The following is a 12,616-nucleotide window of genomic DNA, read 5'->3' as shown; positions in this document are numbered from 1 at the left end:
CCTTCATTATGGTGAGGGAAGAGGGAAACAGTTCTGTTTTGATTCTTCAGTATTTCAATGCAAACTATCTAGTTGAGTGTACATTAAACAATGAACCTTCATCTTGACATGTATGCCATTGTAAAAAACATTATGTCTCCAATACCATCTGCATTACATACGAGATGTAGTTGTCTTGAAGACCAACATGTTCAAGGGCCAACAGCTCTTTCACTTAGCGCTCAGCTGGAAACATGGCGGAGATAGAATTCCATGGCAAGTACCTGCATAGCAAGGGTAGCTTCCGAGCAAAATACTCATTTGTGGAGCCTTGATCTGTGGCTCGCCTTTCTATTATACAGTATTTAATGACATTTAGGCAGTTACTGGAGGACAGTTTTTCCTTAGTTTAATCAATATTGTCAGGTTTTGTAACATTAAAATAAATACTCAAAGTGTAAATGATTACCATTACAGCAGTCTTTGGTTTAGTTTTTTTAGTTGTATAGAAAACATTTACCAATGTGAATCACAGCAGAACCACTCAGCAAGTCATTATTATGGCTCATTTGGTATAGTATGGCACACAATTTCATTACTTAAATAACTTAACTGTTGAACTGATTATTTTTAAAATATGAAATAACAAGTATGTAGGTAAACAAACTGAATAAATGCATGTAAAAACCACCAGAATAATATTTAAGACAGCACCAACATGTGTCGACTTAAAAAAAAAAAATTAAACATATTTTTTAAAAACATAATATAGTCACCATGATCTGGTGTGGATCTTTCTTTAACATAAGGTGCCAACTATCTGGAAATGGACAAACCCATATCATTAAACATGAAATGTATTACTTTCCATCAGTCATACTCACTTTTCACTGAAGTACAGATATAGTCTCCTGGGTATAACAGGACTTTCCTTCCCACACATATCAAGTCTACCTGAAGGGCCCAAAAGCTTTCCAAGGCCCACCTAAATCAGTGCAAAGTGCTTCTCCTCTCTCCATGTTACAGCACTAGATATACCAAGGTGGCTTTCGTTTCTCACACTACATCCAGCACAGGTTCAGTCCCACACAGCCCTATAGAGGGAGCCATGTCCCCTGTAGGGTTTCACTGCTTAGCATTAGCTGTTTCCTCCAGCAGAGACCTCATGTCTCTCAGAGCCTTCTTCACACCCCGGCCAAAGTTGGCAGCATGTGTCTCTTCACAGCTGTTGAAGGCTGTAATGGCAATGTTGATATGGTCTGCCATGGGGTTGTAACACACTCCATAGCCATCCGGAACCATCGGACCAAAGCACATCACACAGTCCGTCTTAGCACCAGCCTGAAGGAGTGAAAAATTACATTTTAGGCATTAACATTTACAAATGCGGTCCAAACTTTATCAGTCTCTAATAAACTAAAATTAGTACCAAACCTTACAAAGTACTTGTATTTACAATGTTTTTAGTCATGTTACCACTGGCTTCAGGTCTGCAACTTGTCCTCTTATGTGTTGCATTTTGGGATGCTTAATATCTCACATAAACAGCTTGCATACCTGGCTGGTGGAGAGATTGAAATGTTCAGCCACAGCATAGGCTGTATCCATGAATATCTCTGGCATGGAAGTCAGTTCTTCAATCGCCTGCAACTTTAGGCCAAGGAGATGTCGGTCTATGGCCTGGCCATGAATTGCCTACTCAGTAACGGACATACATAAAAGCACAAAATAAATGTACATTGCAGTGGGTGGGGACAAGTATGGGCTATGACAGTAACTGTAGATATCCATCAAAAACGGATCCAGAGTTCCAGTCCTCACCATATGAGTATATTCTCTGTGGGCTTGGCATGCTTTGTCCAATAGAAAAACCTTCTCTGCATTCTGTCAACATATAGTAAAATGTACATTATTGCAGTACAGTAACAGTCAGTGGTTAGTGTCTATTTACTGTCAACATCCAGGTTTCAGAGTTGACTCACCGGTTTAGCTGGGTCCTCCATCGCCTGGACAAAGTTGAGCGACTCGTTGGAGCAGGAGCGGATGGTGTCTGTTCGACCAAGTGCAAACATACGCAAGGACGCACTCTCATAGGTAGAACAGCACATCTTATACATTCTGAAACATGAAAGATCAGTAAGTCTCAAATGTGGCAAAGTGACAGGTTAAGGTAACCCAACTGCAGTTTCAGATGCTGTTTTTTTTATAGTAGAAATGTAATGAAACCCACCTGAAGTAGGCAAGCTGTAGAGCCATTTGTATAAAGGCATCTGGACTCAACTTGTGCGCCCTTGGAACATTTCTCCCATAGTCAGAAAAGAAGACCACGTTCACATCCAAGTCATGTGACATTCTGGGGTTTAAAAACAAAAGTCAGCCAAAGGGTGAGAAACACTTCAGACATGTTTGAATAGAAACTAGGAAAACCCAAACAGAATCTACTTACATGTTCATATTCTGCTTGGCCGACTCAATATCCTTCTTCACCTCAGGTGTGATGTTGAAACGCAGTTTGGGAGGCATGGGCAGAGGGGTCATGGGAGTGCGTACGACCTCCATCCTCCTCCTGTTTAAACACAAAACAAAGGGCCAATAAGTTGTTGAAACAATAACAAAGCCCCGCCACTGTTTCGGTAACAAGCTGAGGGATTGGGCTAGAGAAATGTAATCACTCAAATTCATGGAAAGAGCTATGGATGCAAGGGCTGACCATCCATGATAAAAAAAAAAATCATAGTTTTGACCAAGTTGAGGCTATACAGTGTGTTTCCCTATACTTTGTTTACAAACATTGGAGCAAAACAAGCTTAAATTACGACAGTTGAACTAAGCTCATGAGGAATTTACAAGAATAAATATACAGTGGGGCAAAAAAGTATTTAGTCAGCCACCAATTATGCAAGTTCTCCCACTTAAAAAGATGAGAGAGGCCTGTAATTTTCATCATAGGGACACTTCAACTATGGCAGACAAAATCAGAAAACAAAATCCAGAAAATCACATTGTAGGATTTGTAATGAATGTATTTGCAAATTATGGTGGAAAATAACTATTTGGTCACCTACAAACAAGCAAGATTTCTGGCTCTCATAGACCTGTAAGAGGCTTCTCTGTCCTCCACTCGTTACCTGTATTAATGGCACCTGTTTGAAATTGCTATCAGTATAAATGACACCTGTCCACAAGCTCAAACAGTCACACTCCAAACTCCACTATGGCCAAGACCAAAGAGCTGCCAAAGGACACCAGAAACAAAATTGTAGACCTGCACCAGGCTGGGAAGACTGAATCTGCAATAGGTAAGCAGCTTGGTTTTAAGAAATCAACTGTGGGAGCAATTATTAGGGAATGGAAGACACACAAGACCACTGATAATCTCCCTCGATCTGGGGCTCCACGCAAGATCTCACCCCGTGGGGTCAAAATGATCACAAGAACATTGAGCAAAAATCCCAGAACCACACGGAGGGACCTAGTGAATGACCTGCAGAGAGCTGGGACCAAAGTAACAAAGCCTACCATCAGCAAAGGCATTGAAGATGAAACGTGACTGGGTCTTTCAGCATGACAATGATCCCAAACACACTGCCCAGCCAACGAAGGAGTGGCTTCGTAAGAAGCATTTCAATGTCCTGGAGTGGCCTAGCCAGTCTCCAGATCTCAACCCCATAGAAAATATTTGTAGGGAGTTGAAAGTCCATGTTTCTCAGCAACAGCCCCAAAACATCACTACTCTAGAGGAGATCTGCATGGAGGAATGGGCCAAAATACCAGCAACAGTGTGTGAAAACCTTGTGAAGACTTACAGAAAACATTTGACCTCTGTCATTGCCAACAAAGGGTATATAACAAAGTATTGAGATAAACTTTTGTTATTGACAAAATACTTATTTTCCACCATAATTTGCACATAAATTCATAAAAAAATCCTACAATGTGATTTTCTGGATTTTTTCCCCTCATTTTGTCTGTCATAGTTGAAGTGTACCTATGATGAAAATTACAGGCCTCTCATATTTTTAAGTGGGAGAACTTGCACAATTGGTGGCTGACTAAATACTTTTTTTGCCCCACTGTACATATCATTCATTTGTAAGTCCAAAAATGGATGTAGCAACTGCTGTGGTCATGGTCAGTAAGCCAGGGTCATGGTCACAGCCTGGTCATGGTCAGTAGGTCATGGTCAGTAAGCCAGGGTCACGGTCAGTAGGCCAGGGTCACGGTCAGTAGGCCAAGGTCAGTGGTCACAGCCTGGTCATGGTCAGTAGGCTTCAAATGGTAGTTAAGAGTTTTTAAAAGGATGAGGCACTATCTGAACATGACACACTGGAAATCTTCAAAATGCTTGCTATGCTCAGGCACAATGCACCTGATGTGGTTGGAAAAATAGCCATTGCAGCCAGCAATCTGTGCCAAAGTTCTTCTCTAAAGTACACAGTACCCACAGAAATACTGTGTACCATTAATTAATTAATTACATATATTCTGTAATGCCTTACATGTACTCAACCACATGGTCCACCAAGAACACAATGGGTGGGCCTTCAGCTGGGGCATGCTCATACACCAGACCACATGTACCATCTTCACCCACAATAAACTGGGGATTAAATAACAAACATTATAAAAATGGCAAGAGACTTGTGAATTAAAATATGAAGCACAATATCTAGGAGGATGCAACCTTTGTTCTATAGTTCTAATCTCAGAACTCACCTGTAACGTCTTATCAAACCAGCGGTTGCCACTGTTCCAGCGACTCCCTCCACCATGTAGCATCTGGGCAGCGACCCGACTCTGGTAGCGCTGCTCAGACATCTGTGGCATGGGGGCGTCTAGACACACCGTGAATATGCTCTTCTGGATAGCACGGACAGACTCCTTATTTGTCTTGTCTAGGGGGGAAAAAATGACAATAAGCAACCCAACAAGGACCTAGAGGAAATCATTGACCAATATCTCTAAAACAGTGTGTCCAAAGTGATAGGTTGCTTCCAGTTACTGTTACATTATGGCTCAAAAATGGCTTTTGTATATTTGGTGAGTCACCCAATATGCTCCTCTGAACCCTCACTGTCGAAGTGATGTCCCCCCCTCCATTGCCATACCTTTGATGAGGTTGTTGTAGGCTTTGCCCCAGGTGTTGCGGTGCTGGGAGGTCAGGATGCCGATAGGCTCCTTGTTGCTCTGCAGGGACGAGTTCCAGACCTTCTCCAGTTGCATGTAGATCTGGTCCACCGTCAGTGGGGAGCCATCACTGTTATACACATCCAGGACAAAGAACTAAGGCCAGAGGGAGAAGGCCAATCAGCATTTGAGATGTGGTTAAGTAGGTTACAGCCAATAAACTAACAATACAACAACGTGATTGATCTCCTCTGTGTTGTAGCAACATAAAGCAGCAGCAAAGAGAGCAAAGCTCTAGTTTACCTGGAAGTTATGGACCACAGTGATGTGAGTAGGGGCCACTTTCCCGACAGCGTGGTTGACCACAGTGTCTCTCTTTGGTCCAGGGATACGACAGGAGGACAGGATCTGGTAGTACTGGTCCATACACAGAGGCTTCCCACCCAAATACTCAATAGGCAACGTCTCACTAAGACACAGAGTTAGAGTCAGCCGGGGTGACGAACACGTTAGATGTACAGGTTACTGCCAAAATAAAGGAAACACCAACATAAGGTGTCTTAATAGGCCATTGGGCCACTACGAGACAGAAAAGCTTCAATGCACCGTGGCATAGATTCTGCAAGTGTCTGGAACTCTATTGGAGGGATGTGACAATTCTTCCAGAAGAAATTCGATAATTTGGTGTTTTGCTGATGGTAGTGGAAAACGCTGTCTCAGTCACCACTCCAGAAGTGTTCAAGTGTTCAATTGGGAGATCTGGTGACAGACGGCCATGGCAAATTACTTAGATCGTTTTCATGCTCATCCAACCATTCAGTGACCACTCATCCCATGTGGATGGCGGCATTGTCATCCTATGGGGGCGTAGCCATGGGTAGCTAAAATAATTGTCTGCCCTGCATTTTTATACATGACCCCAAGCATAATAGGATGTTAATTGCTTAATTAACTCCGGAAACATCTGTGTGGAAGGACCTGCTTTCAATATAATTTGTATCCCTCATTTACTCAAGAGTTTCCATTATTTTGGCAGTTACCTGTATATCATTCAAATAGATATTACTAACCTGTCAATCATTTTTTTGAAGTCCAAAACCCCTGCAATCAATTTTGCAGCAAACCTGAGCAGAAAACAATGTTGAATTAATAATGAAACCATATATGGTATTTCTTCATCCAACTAACACCCAGTCTTTCACCGCTCCCCATCTCATGTTCTATTCACATAATCTACTCCGATACACGTTAGTGCACTATTTTGTTTTCCATGGCCTCATATCTAGTCTAGCGGTTAAGAGCGTTGGGCCAGTATACGAAAGGTCGCTGATTCGAAAACCCGAGGTGACTAGGTGAAAAATCTGTCGATGTGCCCTTAAGCAAGGCATTTGATCATAATATGCTTCAGGGGCGCCATGCTGCTATGGCTGACTTTGTAAACAACACATTTCACTGCATCTATCCAGTGTATGTGACAATAAAAATGTATTATTTATTATTATATTATTTATTATTTATATTATTTTATCTCCAACCTGACTTGCTTACGTCAGACTCAGGACCACGATTATTATAAAAAACATCTGTCTATTTTGATTCTATATCTCCGTATTTCGTGAACTGTCTGTGTCACTCTTGTCTAGTGGCTAAGATGGTGTACAGTACAGTAGATAGTTGAATAATTGGTTTTTCATATGAGCATTGGAGTCTGCTCTAGTATCCTCTTCTAGCCTACTGTATAAGTTTGGCACTGTCCATAATATCGAAGCAGTACCACATAGCGGCAAATATTTTGCACGAATGGTCCAGCTGAAGCGAACTCAATGGCATCACACTCTTACACCCATGTGTGCGTGCTCTCTCTATAGTACATTCACTGACACGTTTTGCTCAACAAAAAGCCACGTAAGACCACAATGTTGACTGCGTACCTTATGGATCACGGTGGTCCAAAAAAGCTGAGCAATGTTTTGAACAGTGAATGTGCCTAAAATAGCCAGCACGGAGGGGAAGTCTGTCTAAAGGTCATTATGAAACTCAAGCCTATTCTCAAGTTCACAAGAACTATGGTGTAATACAACACTAAAGTCAATCACTTTCTACTAACTTGCTTTTTAAGAAGCAGTAGGCCTATAAAACGTGCTTTTCATTGATGTGTAGGACAGCCATAAAGACCTTTCAGTGATGGAGGACTAATGGAGGGAAGGCATCTCAACTGTCTTGTCACAATGGCTGGTTTTAGTACAGTGGTCTCAGACACACATGGTTCCTTGTTGCTCACCTCATTTGTCCTTGGCGATCTTGGAAGGTCATGCGGGGCAGGGCCACCCCGGGGCTGGAATAGACTGCCACAGGCATCCGGGAATCCAGATAGGCTGACTGCATCCACCACTCTGTCAGCTACATAAACAGCAATGACAATGCTATAGTCCACCAAACATCAGATCATTTTCTCCTAAACACATTCACAGGTTATGACATATGCAACGGAGTAAACCTATGGGTGAATGTTAAATGTAATCTCGAAAAGTGCAGGAAATGGATGGAATTAACATCACATTTACGTAATTGCATAATGGATGTAATACAGGGATCTTTTCCTGCCAATCAACACAGATCTTTAGCTGCCTGTATCCCTCCAAGGACTTATTGTATGTATGTATTTATGTGACCTTCTCTGTTCAACTACAGTAAGTACCAACCCAGTTTTCTTTGTTGCTGGCTCTGCGCTCCAGGCTTCTCTGCAACCTGTCTCCCACCCCACCAGGAATGAGGAACTCCTTGACCAACTTGCGTGTGTGATCCAGCTCCTCCTCACTGAGCAGGGGCTCCAGCATCAACAGGTAGCGCTCAAATGTCTGCCTCAGTGGAGGCACTGGCAGCTTAGGCAAATTATCCTGGTGGTGCGAAGACCTCTCTGGGAGGATAGTCACTGACACTGGTTTGACCAGGTGATATGGCTTCACCAAGCCTGACCTTAGCTAAAAAAATAAATTTAAAAAATCTGTCTTTGCATTTCTAATAAATAATTTGTTCTGCAATCAAATATGACATAATCCAATACCATACATGTCTAGGATGATGTTGTGTCTTAAAGTATCTAAAATATTAATATCCACAGTTGATAATCCCATTGGCATATAAAATATATCAACAATGTTGGTTGACAACCACAGAGCTTATTTATAGTTCTATATTTACCAGCAACTGTCAACACCATGACACAGAGTGCCATTGCAACAGAAACCATAACATAATAAAAACAGACAAAACTATGATTAACAAAGTGATTAACATTTATTTACATTCGTTTCAATGTAAAAAGGTGTGATCAAAACAATCCTATTTCATGAATCCAAAAACCTTTTGAAATAATAGATTGTTAGAACACTGTATGATCTAATTTTATGACAGAAACTTGAGACCAAAACAGATCTATCAAGTTTGGTATGTTGTTAGGACTATTTGTTTGGACTGTGCTTGGCTGTCAAGTTTCCTGATAGCTTTTTAAAGTTAGAATATAAATAGCCAGTTCTGCTATAGTGCGTGAACACTTTCAATGAACATGCACCACATCTAAAAAGCAATCTGTTGGCTATTTAAAATGGTATGATAGTTTAACCCACTGTTTTATCTTAATCTGATATAGACAACCATTAAACCTTGAAACTGACGGCTATCCATGTTGTAACCTAATATACTATATACAATACTCGAGGGGTAGCTACAATGGGGTAAATGCTAATTTGATATGATTTCGTGGAGAAATTCGGAGTGGCCTGACTTCACATTTTAGGCTACAATTATAACAGTTACCTAACCTGGTGCCCCACCCTCATTTACAACAGTAATAGTGAACGCGCTGCTCTTACTTATGGGCGCACAACTGCGCACTCATGAATTAGGCTATAAAAACGTTTGACTCACCACTGCTCTCACAAGAAGACCCAGCATTTTTTCATAGAAATGGCCCCGCAAAAAGGCTTTGCTTGTTAATTTTAAAAAACACCTCGAACTGTCATTTCATTCCTCAAGGACGTAGCCTACGCTACGTTTGTTACTCAAAAATATCGGTGTTCTCCGCAGCCCCGGTCCTTAACCCGAACCTATGGCTAGAGATGGGTTGTAATCATTACTCCAATTCTGTTGCAAAACGTTTCGTCTGGTTTTGTAACAGAAACAGTCTACTCCAAAAGGAAATCGTAAACGATAGTTTCTATTGGACAAATTCAAGTAGGTCCCTCCCCGTTTCCGTTGTTAAACGGCAAAAGGTTTCCTTAATGAATACATCCTTGGAGAGGGCTAAGTTGTTTGCCTTCGCTATCTGGAATCCTTGGGAGGTCCGTAGCCCTCATTAAAGGAGAAGGCACAGATAAATGTGAAGCATCCGGCAGGCGTTTTCCACTCACTACCAAATATGGTGATGAGAGGAAGCCAAGTGGGAGAAGATGAAGCGAGATGGATTTGGCCGACGTTCTGCACATTTTCTCATCGATGAAACATTTAATCTCCATACAGTTTGTTACCTAAATTAAAATCTCTCTCTAAAAAAAGCCAGGATAGACTGCTTTTGTAGACTTTACCCTCGGCCAACGTTTCTAAAAAATGACGTTGTTTAGAAAGAGCGCAAAGGCGAATTGAGTTATTGCACACGCGCACTAAACAGAGTAGGCGTTCCTTAACGGAAATATGCAAATAAATGTATTCTTCAGTTACAACAAAATTATAGTCCCTTGCTTTGTAGAGTGCCATAATTAAGTATGATGGCACAGAAATAGTGTAAGACATCATTACACAAAAAAATGTACTTGGTCTACAGACCTAATTAAAACAGCCTATACTGGTCTATGAAATGCATAACACACCTGCTAATTTTCTTATAATTTCACGGGAGTTATCAAAATGCATTTGGAAATAAATTGGTGTAGTTCTTTTCCATCATCGCATGGTGGAGCTGGTTCTGCATCACACATTTGAGCAAGGCATGCAAGGCACATGAAGGCAACAACTTGGTGCAGGAGAGAACACTATATCCAATGAATTACATATACACACTAGAAAACATTTGGATGCGCTGTGTTGAAGCCACTGTGCCTCCATCTTGGCACTCCCCCACCAGTGTAAAGAAAAATATTTTGGAAGCTATATAAATGCATTTATTGCCCACATTCGTTTGCTACATGTATTTTATTACAGACACAATGTAAGATACGCATTCAAAATGTAAAAAATATGTTTTTTAAAAATCCTTAAAGTATATATTTTTGGACATTACTAATGTTACTGTCCCCAATAAAACGACACAAATACTTACATACATTTAATTGTTCCCTTGAAACATTTAAATGAAATGCTGTGAAATTCCATCGGCCCGTGGCTTCATAGCCTCTAAATGGCCAATAGGCATACATAGCATCAGCAATCCATGGTTAACATAGGTCATCGCACATATTGCGCGAGCCCTCTCACGAAAGTACAATTTAAATTGAGTTCAACAGCTTTTAAATTTAAACAGAGCAGAACAGTGTTAAGTATATCAATTATGTATTTTTTTGAGACCACCAATGGTTTGTAGAAAAATGTAACGTGTGTCAATCAAAAAGCCTCAATTGCTCTAGTCCATGCACCGCTGCCCGCCAGTGCTTGTTTACAACAGTTTGTTTGTCCGTTTACTACCTGTTCCACGTCCGTTTGCCAGTTCAACAGCTCAGTAAACCCCGAGCCTAACACTGACATGAGGTTGGAGATGTTCGATGTGTCCAGTTGTTCAGAATTACAACAAGAAACCTCATCAGACCTAATGCGTTTGCATGACATGGGCACAAAGTCTGACAGATAATCGGAATCAGAAGCATCACTTGAATCCATTTTTCGTTTCTTATGAGAACTTTGCGGGCCCTGACCATGTTGTTTTAAAGACACGCAGTAGTCTGGGGGGAGATATCCATTCTCGACAGTAGTCACCACATGTGTGTCCAGGTCCAATACAGTCTTTTGGTTGTGTGTGTTTGAGACAGGAATGTCCCGGTTGGCTGTGTAAGGTTCCGCATAACAGTCCCAGCAGACCCCCGAGGACTTGAGGTTAGGGTCACATTGATAGACAGGAGCCATGAAACAGGCAGGTGCCGTTTGGATGTGCGCATCGGGCACCATTGCTGGGTGGCAAGTCGATTGTGGCGCTGCGCAGTGGTAAGTGTCCAACACATCCCCTGTGTAGTTGCAGCAAAACTCACCAGCTAGATCCTCACAGTTCCCGGTCATTTCAAAAGAGTCCTGATTTTCATCACAGACAGTCCTCATCTCTCCGTTCTGCTGTAGGCAGCTATACATTTCTGCAAACTCCATGCTCATGTAAAAATCTCTAGCGTTTTTCAGGACATATGTGACCAGCAAGTTCTTGTGGAGCTTGATACCTCCTCTCTGCGTTCTGGAGTTATGCATTTTCCGCAAAGAAATAGAGATCAAATTCTGTGCGTCAACTGCACAAGCCATGATAATAAATGTACACTTCTATTTGTTACCTACTTTAGTGAATAAAATAGACTGTCTTCTGGACGTAAAAATATAAGTAATTTGCCTATTATAGAAGTAAATTCGTGGAGGAAATCTGAACATGCTTTCTGGGTAGGGGCATGGATTTACGCCCATTTTTGCTGTGAACAATTTAAAGACATCTCACATAGGTTCCTCCCAATCACGGGTTCCACCAACGAAACCCCGGCGTTGTCAAAGACGGACCTTTTTCCTCGGCTTATAGTTTGTACTGGCCAATAAGGGAGAGGCGGTTCTCCGCTACCATTCAAATATATGTGTGCCAAAGGCGTACCAAAATGCACAATTGCGCATTACGTATAAGTAGGCCTTCATTTCTCCCCAATGATAAAACGTGGAAACTGTACTTCTGGTATTGCTATTTATTTAGTACATCTTCAAACATTTTAATTAATTAAATGACTTACCATTTCAACTCATCACACACACACACACACACACACACACACACACACACACACACACACACACACACACACACACACACACACACACACACACACACACACACACACACACACACACACACACACACACACACACACACACACACACACAGGTTGGGGATGAATCAGTTAATCTGCACCTGGAGGTGATGTCATAAAGTCCCAGTGATTCACGGAAACCTCTCTGTCACTAAGCATGTATGTCTGGTTGGGAATGCTCCCTGTTGATAGACTAATCAGTCAACTGAACTGCACATCTGCTGGTAGTAGACAGATGGCTGACATCATACAGCACACCTGCACATGGCGTTCATGTTCTGCCAAATAGGTTACAGTAATAGAGGTTGGCCTAACCACTCAGGTAAAAATAATAAAGAACCATCTTTAAGGCTATTATGGCGTGATAATACTGTTTGTAAACTTGGTAGCCATGGGCACATGTGTGATGGTATGTCTGTCAGTGTAGCATTGTTGTCAGTGTTAGGGAGTGTATTTTTTAATGCGTCCAGAAT

At 41.5% G+C, this 12,616-nt stretch overlaps 2 protein-coding genes across 2 annotated transcripts; both read right to left on the bottom strand.

Annotated features, from left to right (window-relative positions):
* Window positions 1–366: 366 nt before the first annotated feature.
* LOC118393140 (carnitine O-acetyltransferase-like) lies at window positions 367–9,230 on the bottom strand. The gene is made up of 14 exons (XM_035785494.2): window positions 9,034–9,230; window positions 7,809–8,087; window positions 7,388–7,506; window positions 6,177–6,230; window positions 5,410–5,575; window positions 5,088–5,262; window positions 4,696–4,874; window positions 4,479–4,579; window positions 2,426–2,545; window positions 2,210–2,332; window positions 1,962–2,097; window positions 1,801–1,863; window positions 1,537–1,674; window positions 367–1,320 (listed from the first exon to the last, which is right to left on the bottom strand). The coding sequence occupies exons 1-14, from the start codon at window positions 9,058–9,060 to the stop codon at window positions 1,105–1,107; spliced, it is 1,896 nt and encodes a 631-aa protein (XP_035641387.1). The 5' UTR covers window positions 9,061–9,230; the 3' UTR covers window positions 367–1,104.
* Window positions 9,231–9,777: 547 nt separating this feature from the next.
* LOC118393141 (immediate early response gene 5-like protein) lies at window positions 9,778–11,835 on the bottom strand. Its single transcript, XM_035785495.2, has one exon. It carries the CDS (start codon window positions 11,596–11,598, stop codon window positions 10,702–10,704), a length of 897 nt encoding a protein of 298 aa, XP_035641388.1. The 5' UTR covers window positions 11,599–11,835; the 3' UTR covers window positions 9,778–10,701.
* Window positions 11,836–12,616: the final 781 nt, after the last annotated feature.

This window comes from Oncorhynchus keta, chromosome 14 (genome assembly GCF_023373465.1).
Source record: "Oncorhynchus keta strain PuntledgeMale-10-30-2019 chromosome 14, Oket_V2, whole genome shotgun sequence".
Lineage (NCBI taxonomy): Eukaryota > Metazoa > Chordata > Actinopteri > Salmoniformes > Salmonidae > Oncorhynchus > Oncorhynchus keta.
Note: the sequence above shows the minus strand (reverse complement) of the source record. Positions and strands in the feature narration are given on the sequence as shown.

Excerpts from the sequence above, each read along its gene's own strand:
- LOC118393140 (XM_035785494.2), bottom strand. The coding sequence starts at position 9,060 with ATGCTGGGTCTTCTTGTGAGAGCAGTG. Across the intron at positions 4,580-4,695 it reads GGTTTGATAAGACGTTACAG|TTTATTGTGGGTGAAGATGG; the intron begins GTGAGTTCTGAG and ends TTTAATCCCCAG. Across the intron at positions 1,321-1,536 it reads TCAATCTCTCCACCAGCCAG|GCTGGTGCTAAGACGGACTG; the intron begins GTATGCAAGCTG and ends TCACTCCTTCAG.
- LOC118393141 (XM_035785495.2), bottom strand. The coding sequence starts at position 11,598 with ATGGCTTGTGCAGTTGACGCACAGAATTTGATCTCTATTTCTTTGCGG.